We start from the raw sequence: 26744 nt of genomic DNA on the forward strand, positions 1-26744 counted from the left end.
GTTTCTCCTCTTGCAAGCCTGCGGTGATTGGAGGAGGTGAGCTTGATGGTCCTCTCCCCTGCTGCCCATCTCCCACAGGCACTGGCAGCTTCCCTTTCCAGGATCGCTGCCTGCTTGGGCAGCCTCATGCCACGGCCGGCTTGCTGCGTGCTTCTGCGGCTGCTTGCTTCAGGGGTGACTGTCAGCTTGTGAAAGTGCCGCACCGCACTCCCCACCCATAAAGTTTATTAGGCCAGATGACTCAGCACAGGCAGAGGGCTGCTTCCATGTGCTCAGAACAGGCTAGACTAGTCAGTGCAGCAGCTCCTCTCTATGGTCTAGCACATGCAGGCAATGCGCAGGCTGCGGGGTTGGAGCTTAGGCGCACCTGTGGAACTTGGGGCATTTGGGGTGGAAACACCTTGACTATGGAGAGAGAGTCCCACAGGAGGTCTGGAAAGACACTTCCTCTGTAGCTCGTGATCATTTTTGCTTTGAATTTCTCCCACCCTTTAGAAATCCTTTGAATGCCTTCTTTTGTGCCTCCACTGGTCCAGGCTACCTTAGCTCTGACGATATGCATCACACCTCAAGGGTTTCTTGCTCCCACCCCCAATCTTGTTCCTTCTGATACCTGATTCACCTTGGCCTGGTTGTTGGAAGGACTGAGCCACAGTTGCCTTGCGGAAGGTGTGGGGAACCAGATGTTGCAGAACTACTGCTCATCTTAGCAAGCATGGCCAGTTGTCAGAAATGATGGGAGTTGCAGTTGAAGAACATCGGGGGGGGGGGGGGGGCAAAGGTCCTCCACACTAGGGCAGGGCAATATCTGGTTTTCAGCTTTGTGATATATCACCAGCTAAACATTGTGATATACTGATACAGTGGTACCTCGGGATGCGAACGGGATCTGTTCCGGAGCCCCGTTCGCATCCAGAAGCAAACGCAACTAGTGATGGCACGTCTGCGCACGCGTGCGTTGCTTTTCGCCTCTTCTGTGCATGCACGTGACGTCATTTTGAGCGCCTGCACATGCGCGAGCGGCGAAATCCGGAAGTAACGCGCCCTGTTACTTCCGGGTTGCCGCGGAGCACAACTTGAACACGCTCAACATGAAGCATATTCAACCCAAGGTATGACTGTATATTACAATGTCTGAAATAAGGATGGAGCTATGTAGAGGCATTGGCTAGCTTCACAATTTTTTCCACATTGTGATTTTTGCATAGCACACATGCATGCGCACTCACACACACATACATCATGATTCACAGTATATCGCCAGGTCAAAAATTATGAAACCAATATCATGGCATGGGCTTGAAAATGGTTTTGGACACTATATTGATATATCACTCAGCCCTCCCCCATGCTGTGCTGCATTGCTTTGGTTCTGTTTGAGGAAACCACGGCAATTAAACTGCTTTTGAAGCTTCCCTTGTAGCACAGTTGTAAATCGGAACATTTTGTTCTGTTATTATTAATCAAGTTGGTAACCCCTTGGATGTGCAGGACAGCCAGGAAGTAAACACTAGCAGTGTCTGGTAGCTATGCCATCTGGAGTCTGGGTTCCTCCCAACCCAGATTGCCTGGATTGCACACAGCTGTAAGGGTGCTCAATGCCTAAGGAAGTGTGGGAAACATGACAAGAATCCCTGTCCCTGTTTTATTTCCACCCTTCTCTTCTCCATGGGCTCTGTTTTACCACAATTGTTAAAAGCTGTCCTCCCATCATTTTGCCCAAGCTCTGGTCAAGGCATAGTCCAGTTTCATGGTTGTCTCCCCTGGCACTCTGTCCATCATTACACCTTAGCATCACATTTATCTTGGGGCTTTCTGTCTGCTCAGCCCCAGAGGTCAACTAGGCGAAGCTTTTCCATTGCTTTCCTCACTTCGCATCAGCAGGTGAGATGTTTGGGAGAGCAACCTCGGAAATCCCTTGATAGTTCCTCTCAAGGCTTTGCTGCAAATGTCCATTGGGATTGGGTGGCCCACAGTTGAAATATCTCATTCTGCCAGGAAGATGTCTGTCTGGGAGATTTTGGGCGGCCAGAAAAAAAGTACATCTTCGTATGGTGTTTAATAACTTACGGATTTTTTTGCCATAAGCTGTAGGAGGTGAATCTGTCTGAAGTTTGGCTATATGGTGCACCCTTTAGTAGTTCTGCTATTTGTTTGCTCCGGTTTTTCATGTTTTCTACGTATCGATGTTTTAAAATGTGTCTTGGTGAGTTTTTATGGCAACTTTTCTCCTTTTGAGTTTGCTCTAGGGCAGGAATGGCGAACCCAGTGCCTCCCAGATGTTCAGAGCCAGCAGGGCCAGAGGCTGGGGATGATGGGAAGTGTAGTTCAAGAGCACCAGCAGAGGCCGCAGGTTCCACATCCCTTCTGTGGAACCTGTAATTCTCAACACAATTGCTTCTCCACTCATTTCTAGAACTCCTTGCCGTCCCCTAGACTCTCTTAAGTTTTGTCTCCCAGAGTCTTGGATTCAAAATAGTCTGCCCAATGGAGAGACTAGGTGGGTGCCATGCATGCTGGGCAGAAGAGAAGGCCACGAAGCTTGGGAAGGTGGCTGGGGGAGGAGATGCCTAGAGCCAGTCCCTGCTTCTGTACAGTCTTCCTATCTCTCTTGTTTGCTGCTTACAGAGAGAGTTGGTTTGGAGAAGAGCTGAGGAGGTGGCCCAGGGAATTCTGGGGACACGCAGTTCTAGACCACAGCTATACTTTCATTCCTCCCCTCCTTGCTCCATGCAGCCAGGCAAACAAGGCCACAGATTTAGCTAGTTACAGCAGTAGCTCTTCAGCATGCCTTAATTTAGGATGGGGCAGCCTTAAAGCAAGGGGTTGCCCCAGGTGGGGAAGTGGGGTGGCTTAGGGACGCTCAGGATCATGGAGAAAGAATGCTGAGGTGTCGCTTGCTGAACAAGTTGGTCTGGTTTTGAAATTCCTGACCAGGTCTAGAGGCGAACGTGCCACCCTTGAGCCTCCTGCCTCTTTTGGGAGTTCCTCCTGGGATATTCATTCTCTCTCTTCTTGTTCGTACGTGTGTGGAGGGGGAGCTGAGCAGTGACTTGCCCCAGTGCTAGTCGGGGGATTATTTCCCCCACTGAAAAAGGTGCTTGGCAAAATCACCTGATGGCTCTGCCCTGCGGTTCATTCCTTTAAGCTTGTGAGATGAGCTCAGGAACTACACCTGCAGATGCATGATTTGCCCCTTGGAATTCTGGGACAGCAGTTCCTTAACTTTCCTCCTTTTCTCCCCTCTCCAGCTGGTGCATATTACCCTGCCCAGAGTGTGCAGCAGTTCCCTGCTGCTCAGGTCATCATGAATCAGCAGCCACCGATCCCGCCAAAGCGAGAACGCAAGACGGTAAGATGGGAGTTGGGGGTGGCCACTGGGCATGGGTTTATGTTCTACAGAGACTGCATTTTGTTGGGTGGTTGATGCCTCTCATATTGCCCTCCCTCTAATTCTACCTAGTCTTGGGTTTGAGGCTGTTGAAAGAGAATCCCAGGCATTGTGGTTCTCCTGGAACCTAGGAATTTGATGCTGGCATCTAAAGTGCAAATTGTAGACTTAGCCCGTGTCTGTGTGTTTATGTTCCAAGGGAAGTGGCTCAAAGTAAAGGTGAGCACAAGTATATGTGCCAGGCACAGGGATCTTGCATAGGTTTATTTAGAAGTAAGCTCCATTAAGGTCAATGAGACTTGGGCTCAAGTTGGGGCTAAGGGCCTTGTGGCCTTCAGCTTCAGGATAAGAGAGTTGAGCAGCTTCTGCAAAATTGATATGTTACCGCAGTTAAACAGAAAACACACACAGCCTGTAGTATTACTGAGTAGGGCTGGGTGATACCTGGTTTTCAACACTGTGATACATTACCAGCTAAACATCACGATATACTGACATACCACAATGTCTGAAATAAGGATGAAACTGTGTAGAGGCATTGGCTGGCTTCGTGGTTTTCCCCGCATTGTGATTTTTGCATGGTGCATGCACACACACATATCGTGATTCCCAATATATTGCCAAGTGAAGAATTCTGATACTGATATCATGATACGGACTTAAAACCGGTTTGGGACAATATATCAATGTATTGCCCAGCCTGATTACTGAGATTATGAAGGCCAGTTGGATCTTCTAAAAGGAGAATGCTGGAGTTCAGGTGCCAGAAAAGAACTGTAGCTCAGTAGAATAGCATGTGGTTACAGCATCCTGGCAAATCCAGCTGAAAAGATTTCAGCTAGCAGGTTTTGACCTGAGATTTGGAGAGCCGCTGCCAATCAGGATAAAAAGGTAAAGGTAAAGGGACCCCTGACCATTAGGTCCAGTCGTGAACGACTCTGGGGTTGTGGCGCTCATCTCGCTTTATTGGCCGAGGGAGCTGGCGTACAGCTTCCGGGTCATGTGGCCACCATGACTAAGCCGCTTCTGGCGAACCAGACCAGTGCACAGAAACGCCGTTTACCTTCCCACTGGAGCAGTACCTATTTATCTACTTGCACTTTGACGTGCTTTCGAACTGCTAGGTTGGCTGGAGCAGGGACCGAGCAACAGGAGCTCACCCCGTCGTGGGGATTTGAACCGCCGACCTTCTGATCGGCAAGTCCTAGGCACCCACAGTGCCACCTGCGTCCCAATCAGGATAGGTGATGCCTATTTATATGGCTCAGTAAACTGACAGGGTCTGTGGCAGCATTTGATATGAGCCTATCAGGAAGCCATTCCCTCTGCCAAGAAAATCCTTCTTCTAGAAGGGTGCAGTAGTTGGCCTTGGCTGTTTAAGTGGTAAGGACATCTACTTGGAGCCATTTTATGGTTTCCTCTATTCTCTAGGTTTAGCCCTGGCACTGGCAAGAGGTTTCCTGTCTCAGCCAGGGAACAAATTTAATTCCTGGTTGACTTTCTCTTGGTAACTGTCTCCCTCCCTAGGTGGAGTCATGGCTGGCATTTTGAAATCTATTATGTTTTAGATTTAACCGTCCACACACACCCATTGCTGGGTTTCTGTGCAGTTATCTGAAGTTGCCTTCGTGCGGAGAGCTCGCTTCGCCTGTCCCCTGCCGCTGAATTACTTGCAAAACTCACGGCGCCATAGGAAAGACACAGCTACACTCCCAGTTGGGTGCAAAAGACCTTCAGAATCTCTGCGAAGCCCGATGGAAAAGTGTAGCTGCTCACTTTTCCTCAATGGATTTTGTGTGTGTGGATTTGGCAGGGCAGGGGAGCAGGGCCCACCTCCGCATGCTCTTGTGCAATTTCCGGCCGAGGGGCATGTGGCAATCTGGGTCAGAGTTCAGCAGGGATCAGGAGTCCGGAATGCAGCTCGGCACAACGTTGAGAAATGGCAGGGGAGAGCAGGCTGGAGCTGTGCACAGGCTGAGGCTACAGCTAGGTGTGGCTGCACGCACCCTGGGCTGGTTATCCTCCATTACTTGTGTGGTATGCTTCTACGCGGTCTATTTCCACCCTGTGCCAGTTAATGTCTCTGGAGAAGAATCGGGTGAGAAGAGCAAATGCATTGATTTCCTTTCTCCAAAGGAAGATCCCGGCTTAATAGTAGCTTTTGCAAGCGTCTCGCCCCTTCTCCCTGTGCTTCTGGATATCTTCTTTATGCCAAGCCAAGGTGATTGGCGACAAGGGGCGGGGCCTTCTCTGTAGTGACGCCCTCAGCACAGAACTCAGTCCCTAGACCAACCTCGCAGGTAAATCCTTACTTTCTCTGTTTAGGAGGATGTCAAAGGGGATTTTCTTCTGGCAGGTGTGTTGGGACGTGGCATGACCGTTTCTCTTTTTCCTTTTAATCGAAAACTTTTGAGCTTACCGTAGTCCTGCCCATCTAATGCTATTGCTTTAGGTAGTTTGGTGACTATATGATGATGCACTTTCATCATGTTTTTGAAGTTTGGTTTATTTCAAGCTGCCTCTCTGGAGCCATAATAGCAGGGTGAAAATTGCAGCAGCTATAAATAAAAAGATGCATTGCTGACGGGGGCTGTCAGCCATGCAGGGGCCACATCCGTGTCACTAGTACACCCACCTGGTGCCCTCTAGATGTTTTGTACTACAATTCCCATCAGCTCCAAACAGCATGGATGTGTAATGCTGAGGCTGATGGGAATTGTAGTCTCACAACATCTAGAGGGCACCAGGTAGGCGAAGGCAGCACTAGCATTAATACTTGATATTTTATTATGTTTTTATATGTGTTGGAAGCCTCCCAGAATGACTGGGGCAACCCAGCCAGATGGGCGGGTTATAAATATTAATAAAAATTATTATAGCAGCATATGGATGGGATTGGAGCTTGCTTATTCTTGGAGGACATCTTGCCTTCCTTCTCCCTCACACATTGCACAGAACATAACAGGTAGACCTAGAGGCACAGACAATGTGCATGTAACTACATGCGGCTCGTCCTGTTTCAGAAGATGCATTCCATGTTCCTGGGGGGAGAGAAAGATGTCCTGTCGGAGCCGCACAGATCATAGACCCATTTGGGCTTTTCCTCCTGTAAAAGTTTTGGGGGAAGTGTTGTGCAAAATGCGGGGATCTTCTGAAAGTGTTCCACCCACCACCCCCGTATTTTGCTAGTCATTGTAACTGCCTTGTGAATCCTAGTCAGGCAGGGTGTCCAACAAGCACCTGAGCTGTTTATAGCCACTAAGGAGGGGTTGTTAGAGCAGAGAGTTATGCTAGACACTTAAAATAGTAGCATTTGCGTGCAATGAGTTACACCCGTGTAGGCGACTGGTTGTCGCGGCCTGTGTGCCTTGTGTTGACTGAGTCGGCTTTTCTTCCATCGGCTGATGATGGTTGTGTTTATGGGGATGTGAATGCGAACTTCACTTCTGAGGCTGCATGATGTAGGCATGAAGCCCCTTTTTATGGGCTTTGGCAGCCGTTTTGCATTCATCAGTGAAGGTGGCAAAAGGGTGGGTCCCTCTCTCCCCATGTCATCCCTGCCTTCCAGTGTGTATATACATATGTGTAGAGTCAAAGACCTTCTTAGTTGGCTGCCTAGAAGCATTTACAAGCAGTGTTTTGTATAAATCTCCTCTAGAACATGGATGTGGGAGCCTGAGACCTTCAAGAAGCAGCTGGACCACAATTTTTACCATTCCTGATGTTTGGGAGGGTCATTGCTCAGTTGAGAGGGTCATAAAGTAACTGAGACCATACCCTCCAACATTTCTCTGATGAAAATCGGGACATCCTAAGGAAAAGCAGGACATTCTGGGATCAAATCAGAAACTGGGATGGCTTCTGTAAATCTGGAAATGTCCCTGTAAAATAGGGACACTAGGAGGGTCTGTGAGACCTGCCAGTCAGATAATGGTGGTGCAAGAGCAGAGCCAGTAACAAAATGGAGGCAGAGGTTGGCATAGCCAGCTGGCAATTGGAAACGTAATTTTCTACTGATCTTCTGCTCTGATAGATCCTGCCATTCCCACCCCAACAGTTGTGGGGCAGCATACAAATGCCACTTAACAAATAACAAGCAAAATAACAAATAACAAGCCATTTTTTTATTTTTGAGTAAGCAGATTTGATTGGTGTGAGCTTGGTGTAGCATCCATGTGACTGGCCTAGGTCACTGTGACTCTGTTGCAATGTTTCTCAAACTTTGATCCCCAGCTGTTGTTGGACTACAGCTCCCACAATCCCTAAGCACTGGTCCTGCTAACTAGGGATTATGGAAGTTGTAGAAACAGTGCTCGCATTCAAGCCGTCCAACTTTGTGGCCATTGCTGCCTCCTGCAGCAGTGAATTCCGAAGGTTAACTATGCGTTGCAGGGAAAAGTACTTTATTTCATCTTGTCACAAATCTTCCAATGTTCAGATTCATTGGATGCCCCCAAGTTGTAGTATTTTATGCCCTTACCTTACTCAGCTTTTCCCTAAACCAAAAACAAACAAACAGAAACAACAACAACAAAAAACCCACAAACCAAAACCCAAATGTTGTAAGCTTTCCTCGTAGGGGCGTATGTTTGGTTGCCCTTTCCCAAACCTTTCCCAGCTCACCTTTTTGAAGCAAGGTGACGAGAACTGTACACAGTATTCAAAGTGTGGCTGTGCTGTAGGTTAGTAGAACGACATTATAATATCAGCAGATTTATTTTCCTTTCCTTTGTTTATGATCCCTGTCATTGCATTTTTCACAAGTTGCCACACACTGGGTCAACTAACCACCACAAACCAAGTGTCTCTTTGTTGGTCAGTTGCTGCCAGTTCAGACGCTGCATATATATATGTGAAATTTAGATATTTTGCCCCGAAATACCTCCTGTCGCCTCCCACCTCACCTCAGCTTATAAATGCTGGGTGCATTGCTGTTAGGGTCTCTATACGGACCGAGTCTGGGTTGCAGCCATCTGTTGAAGGAGCAGGAGAAAAACCGGCCCATTTAATCTTTCGTCAGCTCCTCTGCGAGCATTGAAAGGGTGTCTGAAGTGCCTCATTCATGTTGAGTCATCTGGAGTGCCATGCCCTGGTGTGAATTTGGCACATTGATGCTGCAGCCAAGTGTGCGCGCTCATTCAGAACCCAACTTGATTGTGTGGTTTTTTTTAATTGCTGTTTTATGTGTTAACTTCCTGGAGCTCTCTGTTGTTGCAAGTTGGGAAAATATCGCCATGGCACAGACTACAGGGGAAACGGGATCCTGTGTTGTCCAGGGCAAATGGACAGTCTGTCCTTAGTAGGCCAGAGTCCCTCCCCTGTACTTCCGGATGTTCCGTTCCACCAGAGGGAGATAATTCACTGCACGTAACCGCTTGCTTTGTGGGGAACTGTGCATTACTCTTGTGGCAAGGTGCCATTATCATTTGCAAGGCATCATCAATGCTGCTGCCGAACTCTACACAGTGAATTAAACAAGCTGGTCCCTGCCCTAAGAAGACCACAATTTAATTTCCAGGAGTGGAGCAGAAACAAGCAGGAAAGGTGAAGGCAGCGTTAGAAACTCGAATGCATAAGCTAATTGCCGAATGGCACTGTAAACCTGGGTTATGGAATGTCTAGGAGCTATTTCCCCCCGATGGAATTTTTTATTATTCATTTCATTTATATAATGCTTTATATTTTAAAGGGGAATAAATCTCAAAGTGGTTTCAGCTCACTAAAGCATCAAATAAAACCAGAATAAAACAAATTAGAAGTTTTAGAGATAATATTTCAGATCCTTTTCTAAGGGACATTTTGCTTTCCCCCATATTTATTCACCTACTTAATTGGGTATCACTGCCCCATGGCAGAAAAACTATAGGAAGCCAGTGTGATGTCTTCCTAGGACCTGTGAGAAATCAAATCCCCACTCAGGAAGCTCACTAGTTGACTTAGGGCCAGTCACAGCCTTCTAACCTACCTCACAGGGTTGTTGTAGGGATTAACTGGAGAACCATGTGGGATATTAGGCAATGAATATGCCCTTCTGCTTGCCTGCTTAAGAAAGCTGGAGGGGCCAGCCAGATGGATGATGTCACAGTCACCAATCTGGCATCCAGAGATCTCCATGTGGTTGCGACTGGACCGGTGCCAGTTGCAAAATGCGCCTGGCTAATGTCTAACACTGGGTTAAGGTTAACAGGAATAAATGCCAGCTGCTCTAGGTACGTCAAGGCAGGCTTCGTTTTGGTTGGAGACCACACAGGAGGGGAAGGTTTTGGAAATTTGGGGGGGGGGGAGAGATGGTACTACAACTGTGAGCAGCAATGTCCCCATTTTGGCCTAAAGTTGCATCCTTTTGTACATGTAGTTAGAAATAACAGTTGGTGCACTCTGGCTCCCTCACAGAAAAGTTCTTTTTATTTTTCTGCATGGGAGCTATTTATTTCCCACCCCTCTTCCCTGAGCCTTAACAGACCTTTGGTTCATAAGAAGTCTAAGTGACCGTCTTCCTACTGCACTGAACCATTAGTAAACCAAACTTTGTGGTTTCCATTGTCGTCATTGTCATCTGTCTGTTTTGAAAGACGATGAAGTATGCCTTCGGGAGTGAAGTCAAGCCATTGCATTAGCCTCTCTAGAGTGACCTCACTGGGCTTCAGACTGTGGGCAGTGTGTATGGAGGTCCTGGGCTGCCCAGGCAACAAGACCCTCCCCGCTTTGGCCTCGCTGATGTGGTCCAAAGGAAGGCAGAGCAATATGTTTGGCACCAGCTTGGTTGCAGGAAGGAGGCATACAATGCACTACTCAACTGCCTTAGGGACTCCACTCTGGAGGTTTATTCCGTAGCTTTTTCTTCTCCTGAAGATACCCTGCAAGGCAGCAGAGGTTTAAGACCAGTTTTCCTTCTCCTAGAGGGGCTACCTTCTCAGGTGGATGAGTTCTTGTCTTCTTTATCTGGTAGTGGCTGCTCAGCCTTGCTTTCTGTGGTGCAAAGGGCAGACCTTGAGAGGCTTGTGCATATAGAACAGAGGTGGTCAAACTCTGGGCCTCCAGGTGTTGGAATCTCAACTCCCATTAGCCCCATCACCATGGCCAGTAGTCAGGGATGTTGGGAGCTGGAGTCAAACAACGCCTGGAGGACTGAAGGTCCCTCACTCCCCCCGGATTTGAAACATTTTCTCTAGCTGTGGACTATGGCACATTTTGAGCAGCTTCAACACAGACGGAGCCTATGAGCTTGTGCTGCTGCTGCTGCGAATATACTCGTAGCCACAAGAGGGAAGTATATGGATGCAACCCCAGAGTATTACGTAGCTGCTGCATCTAAGGGGAGAGCTAGCCAATGAGTGTGCACCTTTCTCAGAGCATTGTGACATGACTCAGGTCACGTCAGAATGCATGGACTGTCCTATTGGGAAAGGGGTGTGGAGGGTGGGGGGCGCTGTCCCATTGGGAAGAGGGCAGAGGGGGAGGGGCCCATGTCTTGTTCTCCCCCAGTGCTCCATTTTGCTGCCCTGGGTTGCCTCTGCCTTGGCTGCAAGCTCAGGCCACTCTGGAAGAGGGGCTGGTGCCCAAGCCTTGCCCTTGCTCAGCTGCTGTGTCCAGAGCTGCCAAACAGAGCTTGCTTATGACCTCATCAGCTGCTGCTAAGGACCTGTCTTCCCTTTGCTCCCTCCAGCAGCCACCCACCCTGGGCGCTCAGGGCCAGGAGGAGGAGCCGGCTTCCTCCTGGCCTCAGCCCTGTGGTCGGGAGGTCGGAAGGGATATGCTCCAATCTTTGAACGGCATGGCAGCTGGCTTTAGCGAAGTTGCCCCCCTGACATGGGTGGTCTGAGGTCCTTGCCACGCACGAGTTTTTGCAGGGTGACTTTAGGCCTCCGCGTAGACCTCTGGAAGCTGGACTGACCCTTTTCTGGCTCTCTGCCTTTGAGGTTCCCTGCACCTGTGAGGTTTTGGATGGGCCAGGGATCTATAAGGTGTGAAGCTGGCTACAAACTCTGAGATTAGACAAATATGTGGAGATTTACATCCGCGTGTCATTTAACAATGCTTAATGGATGTTCAGCGGCAACGTATCTCTTGAGTACCAGGCGCTGGGGTCAAAGAAACTAAGAAATTAAAGCTAGGAGCTAAATGGCACCTTAAACATAAGTTATGGGCACAACAACAGAATATCTAGACGCACTTTTTTATAACAAGAATACAAGGCTGAAAATATTATGTTAATTTTTCACATGGTCTAGTCCTTCCTCTGCCCACCCACCCCTAATATTCTTAAGAGGGTCTCCTCACCAGTCTTCAGAGAGTAGCTGGAAGCGGGGAGGCAGAAAAAGGTCCTCCGTTCCTTCCACTCTGCAGTTTTAATCTGAAATCTTAGGCCCAGAGTTTAGAAACTGCTCGCGCTAATGAAATTCTCTGCCGCAAAATCTCCTGGACTAATGGGACTTTCAAACACTGACAACAGGAGATGGTCATCAGCTGCTTAGGAGCTTCCACTGGCCAGTCTTGGAAGCAGAATTCGATGGAGCTCTGTCTGATCTTGCAAGGCAGGAGGCTGCTGCCTTCATGTCCTGCATGTGAGCTGGTTGGCCCTGTTGGAAATAGGAAATTGAATGAGGTAGACGAGTTCTTTTGGATGCAGCACAGGGCAGTTATTTTACGTTGTTAACCTAGTTGTGTGCATTGCTTGGGTGTGCTGGGCCAGACCATGCACTCGACTCCAAAATGAATTGTAGATGTCTTTCTGGGGTTATCTTGAGGGTGTGGAACCAGGCAGTCATTAGTGCCTGAGAAAAGTGACAGTGGAATGTCCTCTCTCCAGCAGCAGAACATAAACAATCTTCATACTTTCAGTGCTAACAGCAAGTGCCTCTTTTCTTCCTGTCTGGCAGATCCGAATACGAGATCCAAATCAAGGCGGCAAGGATATCACAGAGGAAATAATGTCTGGCGCTAGAACTTCCTCTACCCCCACTCCTCCACAGGTAATGTTGATCTGCTTCTTTAGCTTTATTCCTCTTCATCTGCCCTTGTACCCTGGGAAGGCATGTAAGAAGCAACAAATCTGGGGCCAGTTCACACAGCCAATTTCCTCTGCAGGTGAGCAGTTCTGGCCCCCTCCTCAGAGTGAAGTTTGTGCAGGAAGAGGATGTGAACACGTCCGCACACAGCCTTTGCGATTCCTGTGATTGTGGTGGCTGGCGGCGGGGGGAATTGCTGCAGGCACAGAAAGCAGCTACCGGCCATTCCCAGTACATGCTGCTTCATGCCAGTATTTCCACACACAAACGAAATTTATATGCCGTTTGATTGTAAGGAGAACTCCAAGCATACTACCAAACGGTCTAAAGCTAATTTCGAATCTCATACATAACCAGTCTCTCTCATGAATGCAACCACAGTGCCTTGGAAATCTTTTCTGGAGGAGGGATGGGAATCATTTTGTCTCCTGGAATTGCAGAAATGAATTCCACAAGCTATATTTGTAGAGGTGTTGGGTCTCGCGTTAGAGGTTCTCTCTGCGTTGACTGGGCTGCATTGCGTGAAGGAAACGTGACATATCTGAACTCAGTTTTTTAAGATGCCTTTCCTTAGAGGAAACCAAGGTCATGACACAGTGATAATGGCACAAGCCATTTATTTATTTCCATCTCTTTATATATGTCGGTCTTTCATCTCTTTGATGAAATGTTGAAATCTGTGTATCAGTTCTGAGCTGATATTTGAGAAAGATATAATTGGGAAGGGGAAACTTTAATAATTCAACCCCCCAGTTTTGCGGGAAAGGCTTTGCAGCTAACACTTTACACTGGAACCGAAACTTAAGCTAAAATATAGTCAGTTGAAGCAAACTTGGGCAGGTAATCCTATAATAAAATTGTTCTACTTTTTGTTCCCTCTCTTACAGGCTGGAAGTGGTCCAGAACCACAAGCCAACGGAGAGACATCACATGTAGCAGTTATTGTCCGGCCAGGTATGAAATCCAATTCAGGGTTTGGTTGTCTAAATCAGACAAAGGGAATGCTGAGGTTTCTCTTTCTGTGTGTGTGTCTCTCTGTCCCACTAATGTGAGGTGGACAGAATGAGTGGTCATGGGGGGGGGGGTTAGTTTGCTTTCAGCCCAGATAAGACAACCTGAGGTCCAGCCTCATTTAACGTGGCTCCCAGCACCACCTGAAGCTGCCTTGCTCCATCAGAATGCCTTCCTGTTTTGTTTCCTTCTGATTTTCCGCCTTTTAAATATGCTTTACTTTGTCTGTGTGTGACTTTATAATAAGGCGAAGGGGAACTATTTCATCTATTAGTTTTGCTTGTTCATTTTTTACTCTTTTCCTGATATGGATGGCTTGGAGGGTAGGTAAAGTTTGTCTGAGAGCAAAATTGGTCAGCTGCCATTTATGCCTTGCCTTATCTATAGCACACTAAAGTCAGAAAGCAATTATTTTCACTTGCTTTTCCAGAACAGTAGCTGTATTGGTCTTAAAAAAAATAATCTTCCTGCATAATTGTTTTGAGAATAAGCCCATCAAACCCAGCAGGGTTTATGTCTGAGCTGACCTGTATAGGATTAGGAATTCTCATCTGAGGTGGCTGTAATGAAATTTTGAAGTGGGGCAGATTTGTCAGCCGCATTGAGCTACGTTTATTATGCAGCACAGCCTGATGCATGAAAAGTGCTTCCTTAGCATATTTCCTACAGGTGGCTAAATTCAGCTTTTTCTTTGGGTATATAATTTTGATGCCATGCTGGACTGATGCCAAATGGCATTCAGTTTTCAGACCGGCATCTGAGAAAAGCGGAGCTTAAAATGTACATCTTTCAATCTTGGCAGACGGCCTCAGAAACGATAACTGTGCAGTTGGCCCGACAGCTGGTTCTTTGAGAACCTTCCTGGCTCTGCCAATTTTGTTCTGCTTCTGTGATGGAATTATTTAAGGTTTTGAAAAATCTAAGCATCATCCGTTCGTTTGGCCGGCCAGAGGGGCCTGCCTTAAACCGAGCAAATGCTCTTGCGTGGTCCCATTTGCACCATTAGCAAATTAAATCTTTTAACTCTGTGTGCAAGAGTCTGTGTTTTGCTGTTGCCCTCCTGGTCTTCTTGGGCTGCAGTTCCTAATAATCTCTGAACGTGGGCCGTGGTGGCTAGGACTGATGACCGCTTGAGTCTCCACAGCAACGCAAGGGTTACTTCTTCCCTGTTGTTTGCACACCCGTTTCTGCAATTACAGAAGTCGAAAGTGGATTCACAGCAGACGTAGATATCTCCATAGGTACTGAGTTCATTGCAAAAATGAATAAATCAGTCACTGAACAAGTTCAGTATTGAAGCCAGTACTGCACAGCCATACCTCGGCTCCTGGACACCTTGGGAGTCAAACTTTCTGGCTCCTGAATGTTCTTTTGGAGGCTGAATGTCTGACGGGGTTTCCATGGCTTCCGATTGGCTGTAGGAGCTTCCTGCAGCCAATCAGAAGCCGTGCTTTGGAAGTCGACTGTTTCGGAAGTCAAATGGACTTCCGGAACGGATTCTGTTAGACTTCTGAGGTACAACTGTACACTGTTCCTAAGAGTCCTTTACACTTTCGAGCCTGTCACTGAATTAGTTCATTCAGAACTTTGCCTTACTTAGCAGAAAACCCTTCTGGTTTGGAATTGTGCAGGCTGTTCCTTCGGATGAAGATACCCATAATTAGAGCTACAAATTAAAATTAATAACAACAGCAACAATAATATTCAGGGACTTAAGCTCACTGTCCACCTTTTAGCAGCACTGAAAGCTTTAATTGTCCTTAATCAGTAGGCCAAGCAATTAATCATTGTGGGTTGATTGATCTTTGAGGCTGGAATTTCACGATACAGTTCTTTGTGTGTTGGGGTGAAGCAGCAGCCAATGTGGTGGCCAACAGATGTTGTTGGACTACAATTCCCATCCCACCCAGCCAGGCATGGTCAGTGTTCAGGAATGATGGGATTCGCAGTCCAGCAGTTACACATTGACTAACCTGGGATAGAGGGTTATCGTACATCAGCACTGGGGAAGATGTGGCCTTTCATGTGCTGCTAGACTACCAGCCACCGCCATCCCTGGCCATGCTGACTGGGCCTGAGGAGCGTTGTAGTCCAAAAATATCTATAGGGTTGGAGAGTTTCCCATCCCTCACTTAGCACCTTCCACCAAGATCTCAAAAAATAGCTCACAGTTTTGCCAGGTAATGGCCTCAGATGCTAAGTATCCTCTGTTCTGGGCACTAGGAGGCAGGATCTTTCAACAGAAGAGTAGATGGGTTTGAGTATGAGCTTCGATTCTTAGACCAGGTACATCTTGCTGTTTTAGGAGGCCAGAGGTTGATTTTGCTTTTGTTTCTTTCTTGATTTCCATATTTCAAACCAGGTCATCAGTAGAACTCCACCCCCTGCCCCAAAATTCTAAATATGCAGCTGTTGTGCAATCCAATTATCTTGCCATTTTCAGTGTGCTTCCTTCCAGTTGTAAATTGTGACTAAGCTAGGGGTTTTGTTTTTTTTTTGTAGCTTCACATAAGACTTTATTAATTATGCACATTTATTACCTATAAAACGTCCCAGGGCAGGTTGCATAACAAATGCAGTATATAGATCAGTGATTCTCAAACTTGGGTCCCCAGCTGTTGTTGGACTACAGTGGTACCTCGGGTTAAGAACTTAATTTGTTCTGGAGGTCCATTCTTAACCTGAAACTGTTCTTAACCTGAGGTAACACTTTAGCTAATGGGCCTCCCGTTGCTGCCATGCTGCCACCGCACAATTTCTGTTCTCCTTCTGAAGCAAAGTTCTTAACCCAAGGTACTATTTCTGGGTTAGCGGAGCCTGAAGCGTCTGTAACCCGAGGTACCACTGTATAGTATTTGTAGTTGTGTTTGCAGAGCATAAGATCTCAGATGAACCCACCACAGGAAAGATGGATCCTGGTTGCTCAGGGGGGAAAGTAGGGGGAAACTACAGGGGGTTTTAGGACTAGAAAATAAATGAAAATCAGGATAAGTGCACTAAAGCGAAGGGGAAAACAACCACTCTTTAGGGCATCTGGGATTCTTGTCACCTGGTGTCCATATAACTCACTTAATGATAACAGCTGTGATTTTACTCATTGGCTAAAAACATTGACAGGTGGAAACAGCCAGGTTGGCTCATTTCACACAGATCACCTAGAAAGGTACCTAGAGTTGACTTCATGGCTTTCTTACTTTCTAGGAGGGCTAGAGAAGTACTTTTTTTGAAAAATGAAGGCTTAGCATCTGGGGGCCCTGCCTGGGTGGACCAGTGAAGGCCTTCATGGGTGCCAAGTTGGAGACCCCCGGCCTGAATAGATTCGTATATAGGGCCCTGGTTCAACCACAGTCCTATGGTGTGTGGAACGCTTAAAAAAAAAAAACTTCCTTTCTTCAGAATTGGTTATTTGCATCTTTGTTTAAAGAGCAACTTTACAGGTCCAGAAAAGTTGCTGTGAGCAGATAAAAGTTCCCCCTGGGAAGTTTTTCTCCTTATGTGTAACCAGCCACGTGGTTATTTACAGGCCCGTCTTGTGGTTTCTGTTGCCCTCCCATCTTCTGCAACCAGGTGTAAGAAACATTCCTTTCCCCATTCACCAAAGCGCTAAATGCTGCCTTCTCTTCCTTTTGTTTCTGCATGCAGACGATCGTCCCAAGGCTGGCCCAGTAGTAACTAAACCTGTTTCCTTGGAGGCGAGCAAATCGGCTTCCCCGTCTCCCCCTCCGCCGCTCATAGCAGAGGCCGAGTCCGTGCTGCCAGTCGTGCCGCTGGTGCGCCCAGGGAGCCCCATTGCAGTGGACACTACAGAGGAGCCGCCTGAGGTCCCCGCCGATATATTTGAACCCGTTAGCGCCACCACTACAGTGCCAGGGGGCCCCGTGCTCCCCCAGGAAGCCCCCGTCTTGGACACAGAGTCACAGAAGGAGGCTGCTGCTAGCCCAATTTTGGAGCCTCCCCCCCAGCCGGTTCCTGCAGAAATGCCGGTGGCCGAAGAGACGGTGCCAGCGGAGACAGTGACTGTCCAGCAGGAGACCCCTCAGCCAGAGGAACCGCTTCCTGCGGCTCCGCCAGGGGCTCCCCCGACCCCACCACCTTCCCTAGAGGAGGTATCTGAGGGGGCTGTGGAGTCTAACGGGGTGCTGGAGGAGGAGACGCCGGAGCCCGTGCCCGAGGCTGCCACATGCCAGCCAGATTCCACCGTGGAGTCCCCCATCGCTCAGCCGGAGGAGCTGGCAGCGATGTCCCATGGTCTGGATACCCCAGGGAAGCTGGCAGCCGAAGAATCCGAGGATCAGCCCGAGTCGGACATGAGCCCCATCTCCGAGCCCGAGGAGGTGAAAGCCGAGGAGCCCCTGGCCCCACTGGCCACACCTCCTGCCGAAGAGGAGGAGGAGGAGCCGGAGGAGGAGGAGGAGGAAGAAGAGGAGGAATGTGAGGAGCCGGCCGAGACCGCAGAGCAGAGCGCCCAGCCAGCAGCTGCGCCCTTGGAGGCCGCAGAGGTGGCCACACAAGGTGAGTGCGGCATTTCAGAGGGTGCCCAGTGGGAAAATGCAAGCAAATCTCCACCTGTGAGATGGGGAGGTCAGTGGTGTGCAGCAAGCCTTGACTGCTTGTTTGTAGCTCTTCAGTGCAGCTTTCTTCCTTTAGGAATCAGCTTTGGTTTTTCCCAGAGAGAGGGGGCCATGTTTAGTAGCCAGCTCTCTGTAGCTCTTTCTCTCCAGAAATTCCTTTTGAGTCAGTCAGTCTGTGGCCCTAGGTAGTAAAAAAAAATGTCTGGTTGGTGGGTTATGGATTTTTGTCTGCATTTAGATGACAGTGAAATGGTAAGAGAAACCCCTAGGCTCCCGATAACTAGGTGTGAGCTTGCTCTGTGTTCCCTGTTGAACTGTGTGTCCTTTGGGAAAAGACCCACGTTCCTTTCAGGAGCCTTCAACAGGCACCAGCAGTGAGTTCCAGAATGCCATTCTCTGGTTAGGTTCATTGCATTGGTGGGAAAACAGCAAATGCTTCTGGGTTGTAGTTTCAGTACATTTAAAGGAGCTGGAGTCTCCTGAAGCATTTTCTCCTCTGCTTCTTTGGAGCCTTCTGCCTTTGATGATGCCTTGGTTTGTCCCAGCCGTATTATTCTAGGATTCTTTCCTACCAACAGCATAGTATGTCTGCACGTGGCAAAGAAGCCAGGACATTTACCTGGCAGGTAACAGCAAACGTATTTTGTCACAAGCGTTAACATCCCGCAGCAAATCACTTAATTGGATTCGTAAGATTAATTGGAACTTGTTCTGTGTTAACCTCCTCCCGCCGCCACCTTGGAGCAGGGGTGACTGTCACTCGGTGGCAGGGGCTGCTCTCCTCTGAGTCCCTGGCTAGTGTGGCTCATCCTCCCCAACCCTCTTTGCAACTCTCTAGTGGCCGTATCGGTGCCAAAGAAGAAGCGGAAGATGAAGGACCTAAACAAGAAGGAAGCTGTTGGAGACCTGCTGGATGCATTCAAGGTGGGTGGCCCCCACGGTCTAGTCAGAAGCTGAGAAATATAGCCTGAGCCATTACCCAGAGTCACCTAGCTGGGTACCACTTCTTCCCATCACTGACTATATCCCGCAGGTTAAAATAGTTTGACGATTCTTCCCCTTGCAATCCCATGGAATCCTGGGGAACTGTTAACTCTGCAAGTAGCAGCATCAATCTTGCACAGATAATACTTAAATAAGTGTTTTGTGAACTATGGCTTGGGGCAGGTGGCATTGTGGAATCATAGAATTGTAGTGTTGGAAGGGACCCCTGAGGATTGTTAGTCCAGTCCCCTGCAATGCAGGAATCTTGCCCACAGGTGGGCTCAAACCTGCTTAGCACTCTGTCCCACTGTACCAAGTAATAAGGAGTGAAGGGTAGATTCTGCAACGTGACCATGAATAGCGCAGATTGGCATAGCCATAAGATTTCAGCACCTTGAAAACCGCTTGTTCAAAAGGCTGCTAAGGAGGGCTTGAGACCCTGCTGGTCAGTACCCAGGGGGATCTCCAAATCCTAGCAGTGGGTGCAGAGCAGAGTGATCAGGGAGAAGAGGTTTAAGTCGAACTGATTTATTCCCCCCTACCCCTTCCCCCCAAAAAAGAAGAGAAAAGAAAGCACAGCAGTATTAAACCCATTGTGCAAATCCCAAAAAAGTCAATACAAAATGACACCATTTGAAAACAACTAAAAAGTGGTTTCTCCCAAAGGAAATCCATCAACATTCCACATGGAATAGGCTGTGCTCACCTTTGTTGATCACTCCGACATGCATGTTGGCTGTAAACTAATACAGTAATTTGAAGAAATCTATACAAGACTGGAAATGCGTTTCCACTTCCCCCATTGTTATTTATATATCCCTTTTGGGTTGTTACTTAAATCTCTCTTTGTTCTCCTTTTCTTGCTTAATCACCGTAATTGTAATTTTGTCACAACAACTACCTCCTTAGCTGTGATAAACTATTATGGCACCACAAATAAGCCATTGACAGTAAAATGATTCCTTCGCTGGGGCTCAAAAGAGTTTGCTCAGATTGAAATAGAACAGAACAATAATTGATTGCCGACTAGCCAGTCCAGCATGAAAATGCAGTATAACACCTCAGCTACCTTTTACAGACTAGACAGGTTAACTGTGCCCTCCCCAAAGCAATTTTTTTCTGGTTTTCCCCTTCCCCAAAGAACCTCCCAGGTGGTATCCTTTGAAAATGTTTTCTGCTCAGAGCTGCAGCTTTTGCTTTTTTCTTGAGATCTTCTCTGCTTGCCCTCTTAGCCCAGTGAGGGTGGCTCAGAGATAGAGAACAAGCCCCCCGTGCCAGCCCCAGAGCCCGAGGAGCCTGCCCCCGTTCGCTCCCAGGAGGAGCCCGAGGAGACTTGGGAAGAGAAAGAGGATAAGCTAGACCCTGAGAAGGTCAAGCAGGCTGACCAGAAGTACAGCTACACAGCAGGTGAGGCTTGTGGCAAATGACTTTTCCTGTTCTCCCACCCCCACCCCTGGCTGCTACCTACTGGAGCCTTCTGTGATGATCTCGTTTTTGAGCCATCGTGTCTGGGCCACTGACACACTGTGATGGAGCTGAGCATCTGAGCAGGCTTGTGACCCGGTGAACTGCTGGCTTGTCTTGGGCTGTTGGGGAAAGGCTTTGCAGGAATTCCCCTCCACCGGGTGTCCAGTCACTTCAGTATTAAGCAATAGTTGCTCTCAGCAAGGGCCGGATCACTCATTCCCCTTTCGTTCTAAGTCACTGTGTTTACAGAAGCCTCTCTTTGACTGTAATGGTTCCAGCAGCAGGCACAGGCATTCGTGGCTACGCAGCCCCCTGCTAACTCACAGCAAGCCGCTCTCCTGCAGAGCAGCCCCCAGCTTTTCCTTGCTGAAGAGATCATGCAAATAACTGGGTGGTTTGTTCCTTTCGCTTTGTACTAGAATGGGACGAACGGAGATGCAGATCACCAGCACACAGAAATAGCTGCAGCTCTTACACTGACTTGCTTGTTTTCTCTGGCAAGGAAGAACTGGGTCTGCTTGGAAACTGAAGTGCAGTGCCTTTGAACTAGATCTTTGCTAATTATGTAGGGAGAGATGTGAGCCAGAAGACCTTAGAAGACATGTGCTGGCTCTTGGAACCAGAAGCAAGCATGGGCACAGAGAGCACCCCCTCTCCCCCCCCCCACCGTTTCCATGCAAATGTTGCAGTATCTTTAAGAGCTTAATCTTAAAACAACAGCAGTTCTGCAAAATTACTGAATGGGAGGAAAATGTCATTGCTCCATTAACAACAGTAACATCTCATAATGTAAAAGAGCAACTGTGACACTGCAACAAAGGAGATGCAAGGCAGTCCCAAGTTAGAGATTTGGCAGTCAGCATTTAGATAACTGGGGGGGGGGGGGGAGGTGAGAAGATTGGGAACTCTGGGTAAGGAGACAGTGAAAGATGCAAGAAAATTTGAGTAGGAGCATTTGCCAGGCACCATGGTGGGAGGCACAATTTTGCATGCCATAGCAAGTGTCTGGGCTTCTGAAGCCCTCCAGAGTGCAGCTCAGTTCTGGGATATGACACCCCCCCCCCCCCAGTTGAAGAGGAGGGCTGAGAATTACTCCTTCCGAGCTCCAAGCTTACAGCAGGGGAAGTGGAGCAAGGAATTGTCCCTAGCCTCACTGTAAAGTGCATTGTGACGTAGGAGCAAGACCCAAGTCCTTGTGGAAGGGGTGATCTTGGCAACAACGCATTTTTGGTTGGCCAAGATTTATGAGCCCCACTCGATTCTTGCAGATGCACCATCACCCTTTGAAAATGCAGGTGCTTCTTGCCCTACTGTTGCTGGGAACTCACCTGTTGTGAGTGTGATTTCAATTTGGTGCTTTCCACCTTCCTTTCCTTAACAGAGCAGTGGAAGCCATTGAACCCAGAAGAGAAGAAGAGATATGACCGGGAGTTCCTGTTGGGTTTCCAGTTCATCTTTGCCAGCATGCAGAAGCCCGAGGGTTTGCCCCATATCAGCGATGTGGTCTTGGAAAAGGTCAGTCCTCCATTTCCAGCTGGGGTCACCAGATGTCCCGCAGATGCTTCCTTTTGCTTTTCTTTGCATGGTGTGCCCAGAGAAGAAGAAGAGGAGTTTGGATTTGATATCCCGCCTTTCACTCCCTTTAAGGAGTCTCAAAGCGGCTAACATTCTCCTTTCCCTTCCTCCCCCACAACAAACACTCTGTGAGGTGAGTGGGGCTGAGAGACTTCAAAGAAGTGTGACTGGCCCAAGGTCACCCAGCAGCTGCATGTGGAGGAGCGGAGACGCGAACCCGGTTCCCCAGATTACGAGACTACCGCTCTTAACCACTACACCCACTCACCTCACAGAGTGTTTGTTGGGGGGGGAGGAAGGGAAAGGAGAATGTTAGCCGCTTTGAGACTCCTTCGGGTAGTGATAAAGAAGGATATCAAATCCAAACTCTTCTTCTTCTTCAAAATCTTACACCCTTTAAAAGGTGGCTCTTGGGGGGGGGGGGCGTATTGGATTATTTTTATTTTTTATTTTATATATTGTGATTTTTATATTATATATCTCTGGGTATAGGGCAGTACAGAAATTCAATAAATGAATGAATGAATGAATCTCATTGGCATCAGCTCATGTTAGGCCAAGACCTGTGGTGATTTCTGAAAAGTAGAGTTTTAGGCATGTTCGGAGGCAAAATTTTGAAGATTTTAAGCTGCACAACCTTAAGACTTTCAGAACCTGTCTTACCTTTTGTGTGTTTTTCTCCCTGCCCCTTGACTTAACAGGCAAATAAGATGCCCTTGCGGCCTCTGGACCCCGTGCGCCTGAGCACCATGAATTGTGGACCAGATTTCACACCCTCCTTTGCCAACCTGGGCCGCCCAACGCCACCTAACCGTGGACCGGTATGTACCATCACACGGTGTCTTGTCTTCTGGCATGTATCCCCTGCCAGCTTCGTCTGCATGATGAACTCCAAGTTAGTGCCATCGTGTCTGGGCCACTGATGCTCTGTGATGGAACTGAGTATCTGAGCAGGCAGGCACATCTGCTGGCTCCCCCATCTGTTGGAGCCGAGCATACTGGGAGGCAGGCTAGCATCATGCTGGCAGTGCCACCTCTACGCCAGTGCTTCTTTGTGCTGGGGGGGGGCAGGTTGGGTGGCATCTGAAAAGTGCTGGCGTCACTTCTCCCCCTTTGCTTCCACAGCCTGCAGGGCCAGGGCAGCGCCGATCCCAGCAAAGCCTGAGGAAGGAGCCTCGGAAGATTATCGCTGTAGCGTCCCTGAACGAAGATGTCAAGCTCAACAAGGCTGAGAAGGCCTGGAAGCCCAGCAGCAAGCGGGCGAGTGAGCCAGAGGATCCTGAAAATTTAAAAACCCAGGTAAGGACTTGCATGACCTCATCTGTACCCTCACACTTTCCTGATTGGCGAGTCTCTTACTAGCTGCTTATAGATTCACATGCTCTCTCACTTCTCATATGTAAAGTTCCCCTTTTCCCTTCCGTGGTTTGCTCAAACCCTAGCTTAGTGTGGCCACCCACCAGCTGATCAGAGCTGAAGTCAATTACTTGAAGCCCTGATTTGCATGCACCAATTTTTAACCAACGTTTTAAACCTCAGCTTTAAACAATTGTAGTTAGCTATAACTATAATTGGTCCCAATGCTGATGTACAGTGGAACCTTTATCGTCGAACATAATCCATTCCGGAAGACCGTTGGACTTCCGAAACATTTGGCAGCTGAGGCTCAAAGGGCTATTTCGCCGTTTGGGTCCTGAAATGTTCGGTTTCCAAGACACTCGAAAACCGAGGTTCCACTGTACCACTAAATGAGGGTAACAGCAGGCTGTATAAAGGGCTCGCGTCTCCATAATTTATGTGGTTGAGACTGTGAATTTTACATCTGAAATAGACCACCAGGGTACAAAGAGGTGGGGAAATAACCTCTTGCTTTTCCCCCCAAGTGCTTTACATTTTGCATTTTATTTCTGAAGGGTACCCCCCCCCCAACAAAAGTGGTGAAAAACAGCTGGGTGGTGGTGGATGTCATTCAGTAACTTGCATTTTAGCTCACCAACAACTTCATCTGGATACTGGTATTTTGGAATCATAGAATCATAGAGTTGGAAGAGACCACAAGGGCCATCGAGTCCAACCCCCTGCCAAGCAGGAACCACCATCAGAGCACTCCTGACATATGGTTGTCAAGCCTCTGCTTAAAGACCTCCAAAGAAGGAGACTCCACCACACTCCTTGGCAGCAAATTCCACTGTCGAACAGCTCTTACTGTCAGGAAGTTCTTCCTAATGTTTAGGTGGAATCTTCTTTCTTGTAGTTTGGATCCATTGCTCCGTGTCCGCTTCTCTGGAGCAGCAGAAGACAACCTTTCTTCCTCCTCTATGTGACATCCTTTTATATATTCCTGCTCCAGTCTCTGTGCTTGCCTCAGAGGAAAATGCGAGTGCCTGCTTTTGCTCCCTGGAGGGAAGAAAGCCGTGCCCTCCGTGGTTTTCTTCCAGGCTCCTTTCCCTGAACCTCTGGGACAGGGTTCATTCCTGCTGGAGTTCCAGTCTCCTTTACTTCCTTTGGGATGTGAACTCTTCCTTTGAGGTGGCAGAGATTTCAAAAGCTCCCCCCCCCAAAAAAACACACACCCTGAAAAGAAATTGGGAGGCATTTCCAATGCATTTTATTTTTCTGTGGAAAATAGTCCATTTCTTAAGTTCATTAAGGAACAATGAATAGATGGCAATTTCAAATACAGTCTTTAGGCAAGTGTGGCAGTTTGAAAGGGTTTAGCTTTGCTTACTAAATACAAGTAAAACAAACATGCTAAATTGGCACACTCTATAGAGAAGTGGTTGTGAACGCCCCTAGGGAGCAGTGGGATTACACAGGGGGTAGCAGTATTAGAAATCGGGGATGCTGGAGGCGTAAATGACTCTCGGACTCCGAAAAGCTGGTATCAACAGGAACAAGTTAATCAGTCTTGTTGCAAATAGTTCCAATTGGATTTTGAATACATGTGCAAGTAATTGTTACTGTTTGGAATGTTATGTGTCAGTATCTTCCTTAGTGGGTTGTGTAGATCGCTATTCTGAATAATGCCTTTTATAGGGTAGGGGGCACTGGGGATGTGTTTATGACACCCAGGGGGTGGTGGCCCAAAATTTTTATGGACCCACTGCTCTAGAGCAGGGTTTCTGAAACTTGGGCCTTGGGCTGTTTTTTGGACTACAACGCCCATCATCCCTAGCTAGCACCACCAGTGGTTAGGGATGATGGGAATTGTAGTCCAAAAGCAGCTGGAGACCCCAAGCTTAGGAAACCCTGCTCTAGAGCATCGGGGGAAAATCTTAAAGAAAACCCCAATTCAGTATTATTGGAAAACCCATGTGGCTGCTCCCGAGATTAAAACATAGAAGATAAAGTAAAACGATATGGTGGCCAAGATTCAGAAGGGGTGCATGCGTTTTCCTGCCCTCAGCACTTGCGGGGAGACTCGTGGGGAAAGGAAAGATGGTTGCCACCTTCCAGCCCCCGTGGATTTGCTTTCCTCTTGGCGTGGGATGGGCTCGTGTGTGCTCTCCTTCGCTTGCCCAGTTCATTCCAGCAAACTCAGCCCTGGGCAGAGCAGAGCAGCCAGGAGCTGCTTGCCCTCCCTACCAGCTTGCTGGGCTGGCAGGTTTCTGAGCTCCCACGTCCACACCTGCAGAAGGAAGGAACGGGTGGAGCAGGACAGGTGTCTCTGTGTGTGTTGATGCCAAGCTTACCTTGCTGACGGCGCCTGGGTGTTTCCTCCCCGCAGGAGCTGTTCCGGCGTGTGCGCAGCATTCTGAACAAGCTGACGCCGCAGATGTTCCAGCAGCTGATGAAGCAAGTCACCGAGCTGTCCATTGACACCGAGGAGCGCCTCAAGGGCGTCATCGACCTCATCTTCGAGAAGGCCATCTCTGAGCCAAACTTCTCTGTTGCCTATGCCAACATGTGCCGTTGCCTTATGGGGGTGAGTGCTTCCACCTCTCTCTGGGCTGCAGAGGGCCTCGTTTTCCGGGATGGGAAGAGGCATGGAAATGCTGTTCGTTCAGGATCACGGCTTGGCTATCAAGCCTGTATCCTCACCGCCCTTAAAGGACCTTTGGAGAGAGGCTGGCAGTGTGGCCGAAAAGCACCAGGCTAGAGGACACTGTCAGGCTGATCTTGCATCCAATCTCCAAGAATGGTTGCCTGCGGTCGGGGGGGGGGGGGGAGCAGTCAGGTCTCCGGTTACGAATCGGATGGGCCCCACAGGAGTTTGCTGGTTTAGAGCGCGTGAGCTCATCCCTAACTGCTTGCAGACACATGAATTTACAGGTTGCATGCGAATATGAAACAGAGCTGTAGCATTAGAAAGCTGGGATAGCTCTGTTTCTTACTACGTTTCAACTCTTTCATTTCCCATGGGAAGAAATTGTAACCAAAGTAGCACACCTTGATTTTATATATGTACAAGATAGGGTCAGAAATTGGCCCAAGGGGCCACTTGCAAATAGTGGTTGCATAGCTTACCATTTGAGCAGTACTTTATCTGTGGTTTTGTTAAATCTGTGTCAAAAGAGGTGCCTGGGTGTAGATTTCAGTTTCAAGTTTCTGTTCTCTCCCTTTGGCTCGTTGCCGTAAAGATGCGAAGAGTCTGGAATTCACTCCTTTATCCACAATTACATGGCTGCAATGCATTGATACATTTATTTCTATTTGCTTACTATGCATTTTGTTCATGTATTTTCCTTTCGATCCTGTGCGTTTCCTCGGTGCATGTTGAAAGATGAGCTGTGACTC

General features: G+C 48.2%; 1 protein-coding gene across 36 annotated transcripts in view; it reads left to right on the forward strand.

Moving 5' to 3' along the window:
• EIF4G1 (eukaryotic translation initiation factor 4 gamma 1) overlaps positions 1 to 26744 on the forward strand; it is a 78296-nt gene that overhangs the window by 37334 nt on the left and 14218 nt on the right. For 35 of the 36 annotated variants that reach the window (XM_083441801.1, XM_083441794.1, XM_083441798.1 and 32 more), the window contains 10 exons: positions 3252 to 3352; positions 12271 to 12363; positions 13287 to 13353; positions 17053 to 17922; positions 18820 to 18905; positions 20198 to 20372; positions 21814 to 21947; positions 22709 to 22828; positions 23133 to 23306; positions 25735 to 25932. In XM_083441801.1, coding sequence (XP_083297927.1) covers positions 3252 to 3352; positions 12271 to 12363; positions 13287 to 13353; positions 17053 to 17922; positions 18820 to 18905; positions 20198 to 20372; positions 21814 to 21947; positions 22709 to 22828; positions 23133 to 23306; positions 25735 to 25932 — 2018 coding nt within the window. Of the gene's footprint in view, positions 1 to 3251; positions 3353 to 10850; positions 11356 to 12270; positions 12364 to 13286; positions 13354 to 17052; positions 17923 to 18819; positions 18906 to 20197; positions 20373 to 21813; positions 21948 to 22708; positions 22829 to 23132; positions 23307 to 25734; positions 25933 to 26744 lie in introns of those variants that run through there. The other variant, XM_083441823.1, reaches the window with a different exon arrangement.

Source organism: Podarcis tiliguerta (genome assembly GCF_965153285.1).
Source record: "Podarcis tiliguerta genome assembly, chromosome: 5".
NCBI classification, from domain to species: Eukaryota; Metazoa; Chordata; class Lepidosauria; order Squamata; family Lacertidae; genus Podarcis; species Podarcis tiliguerta.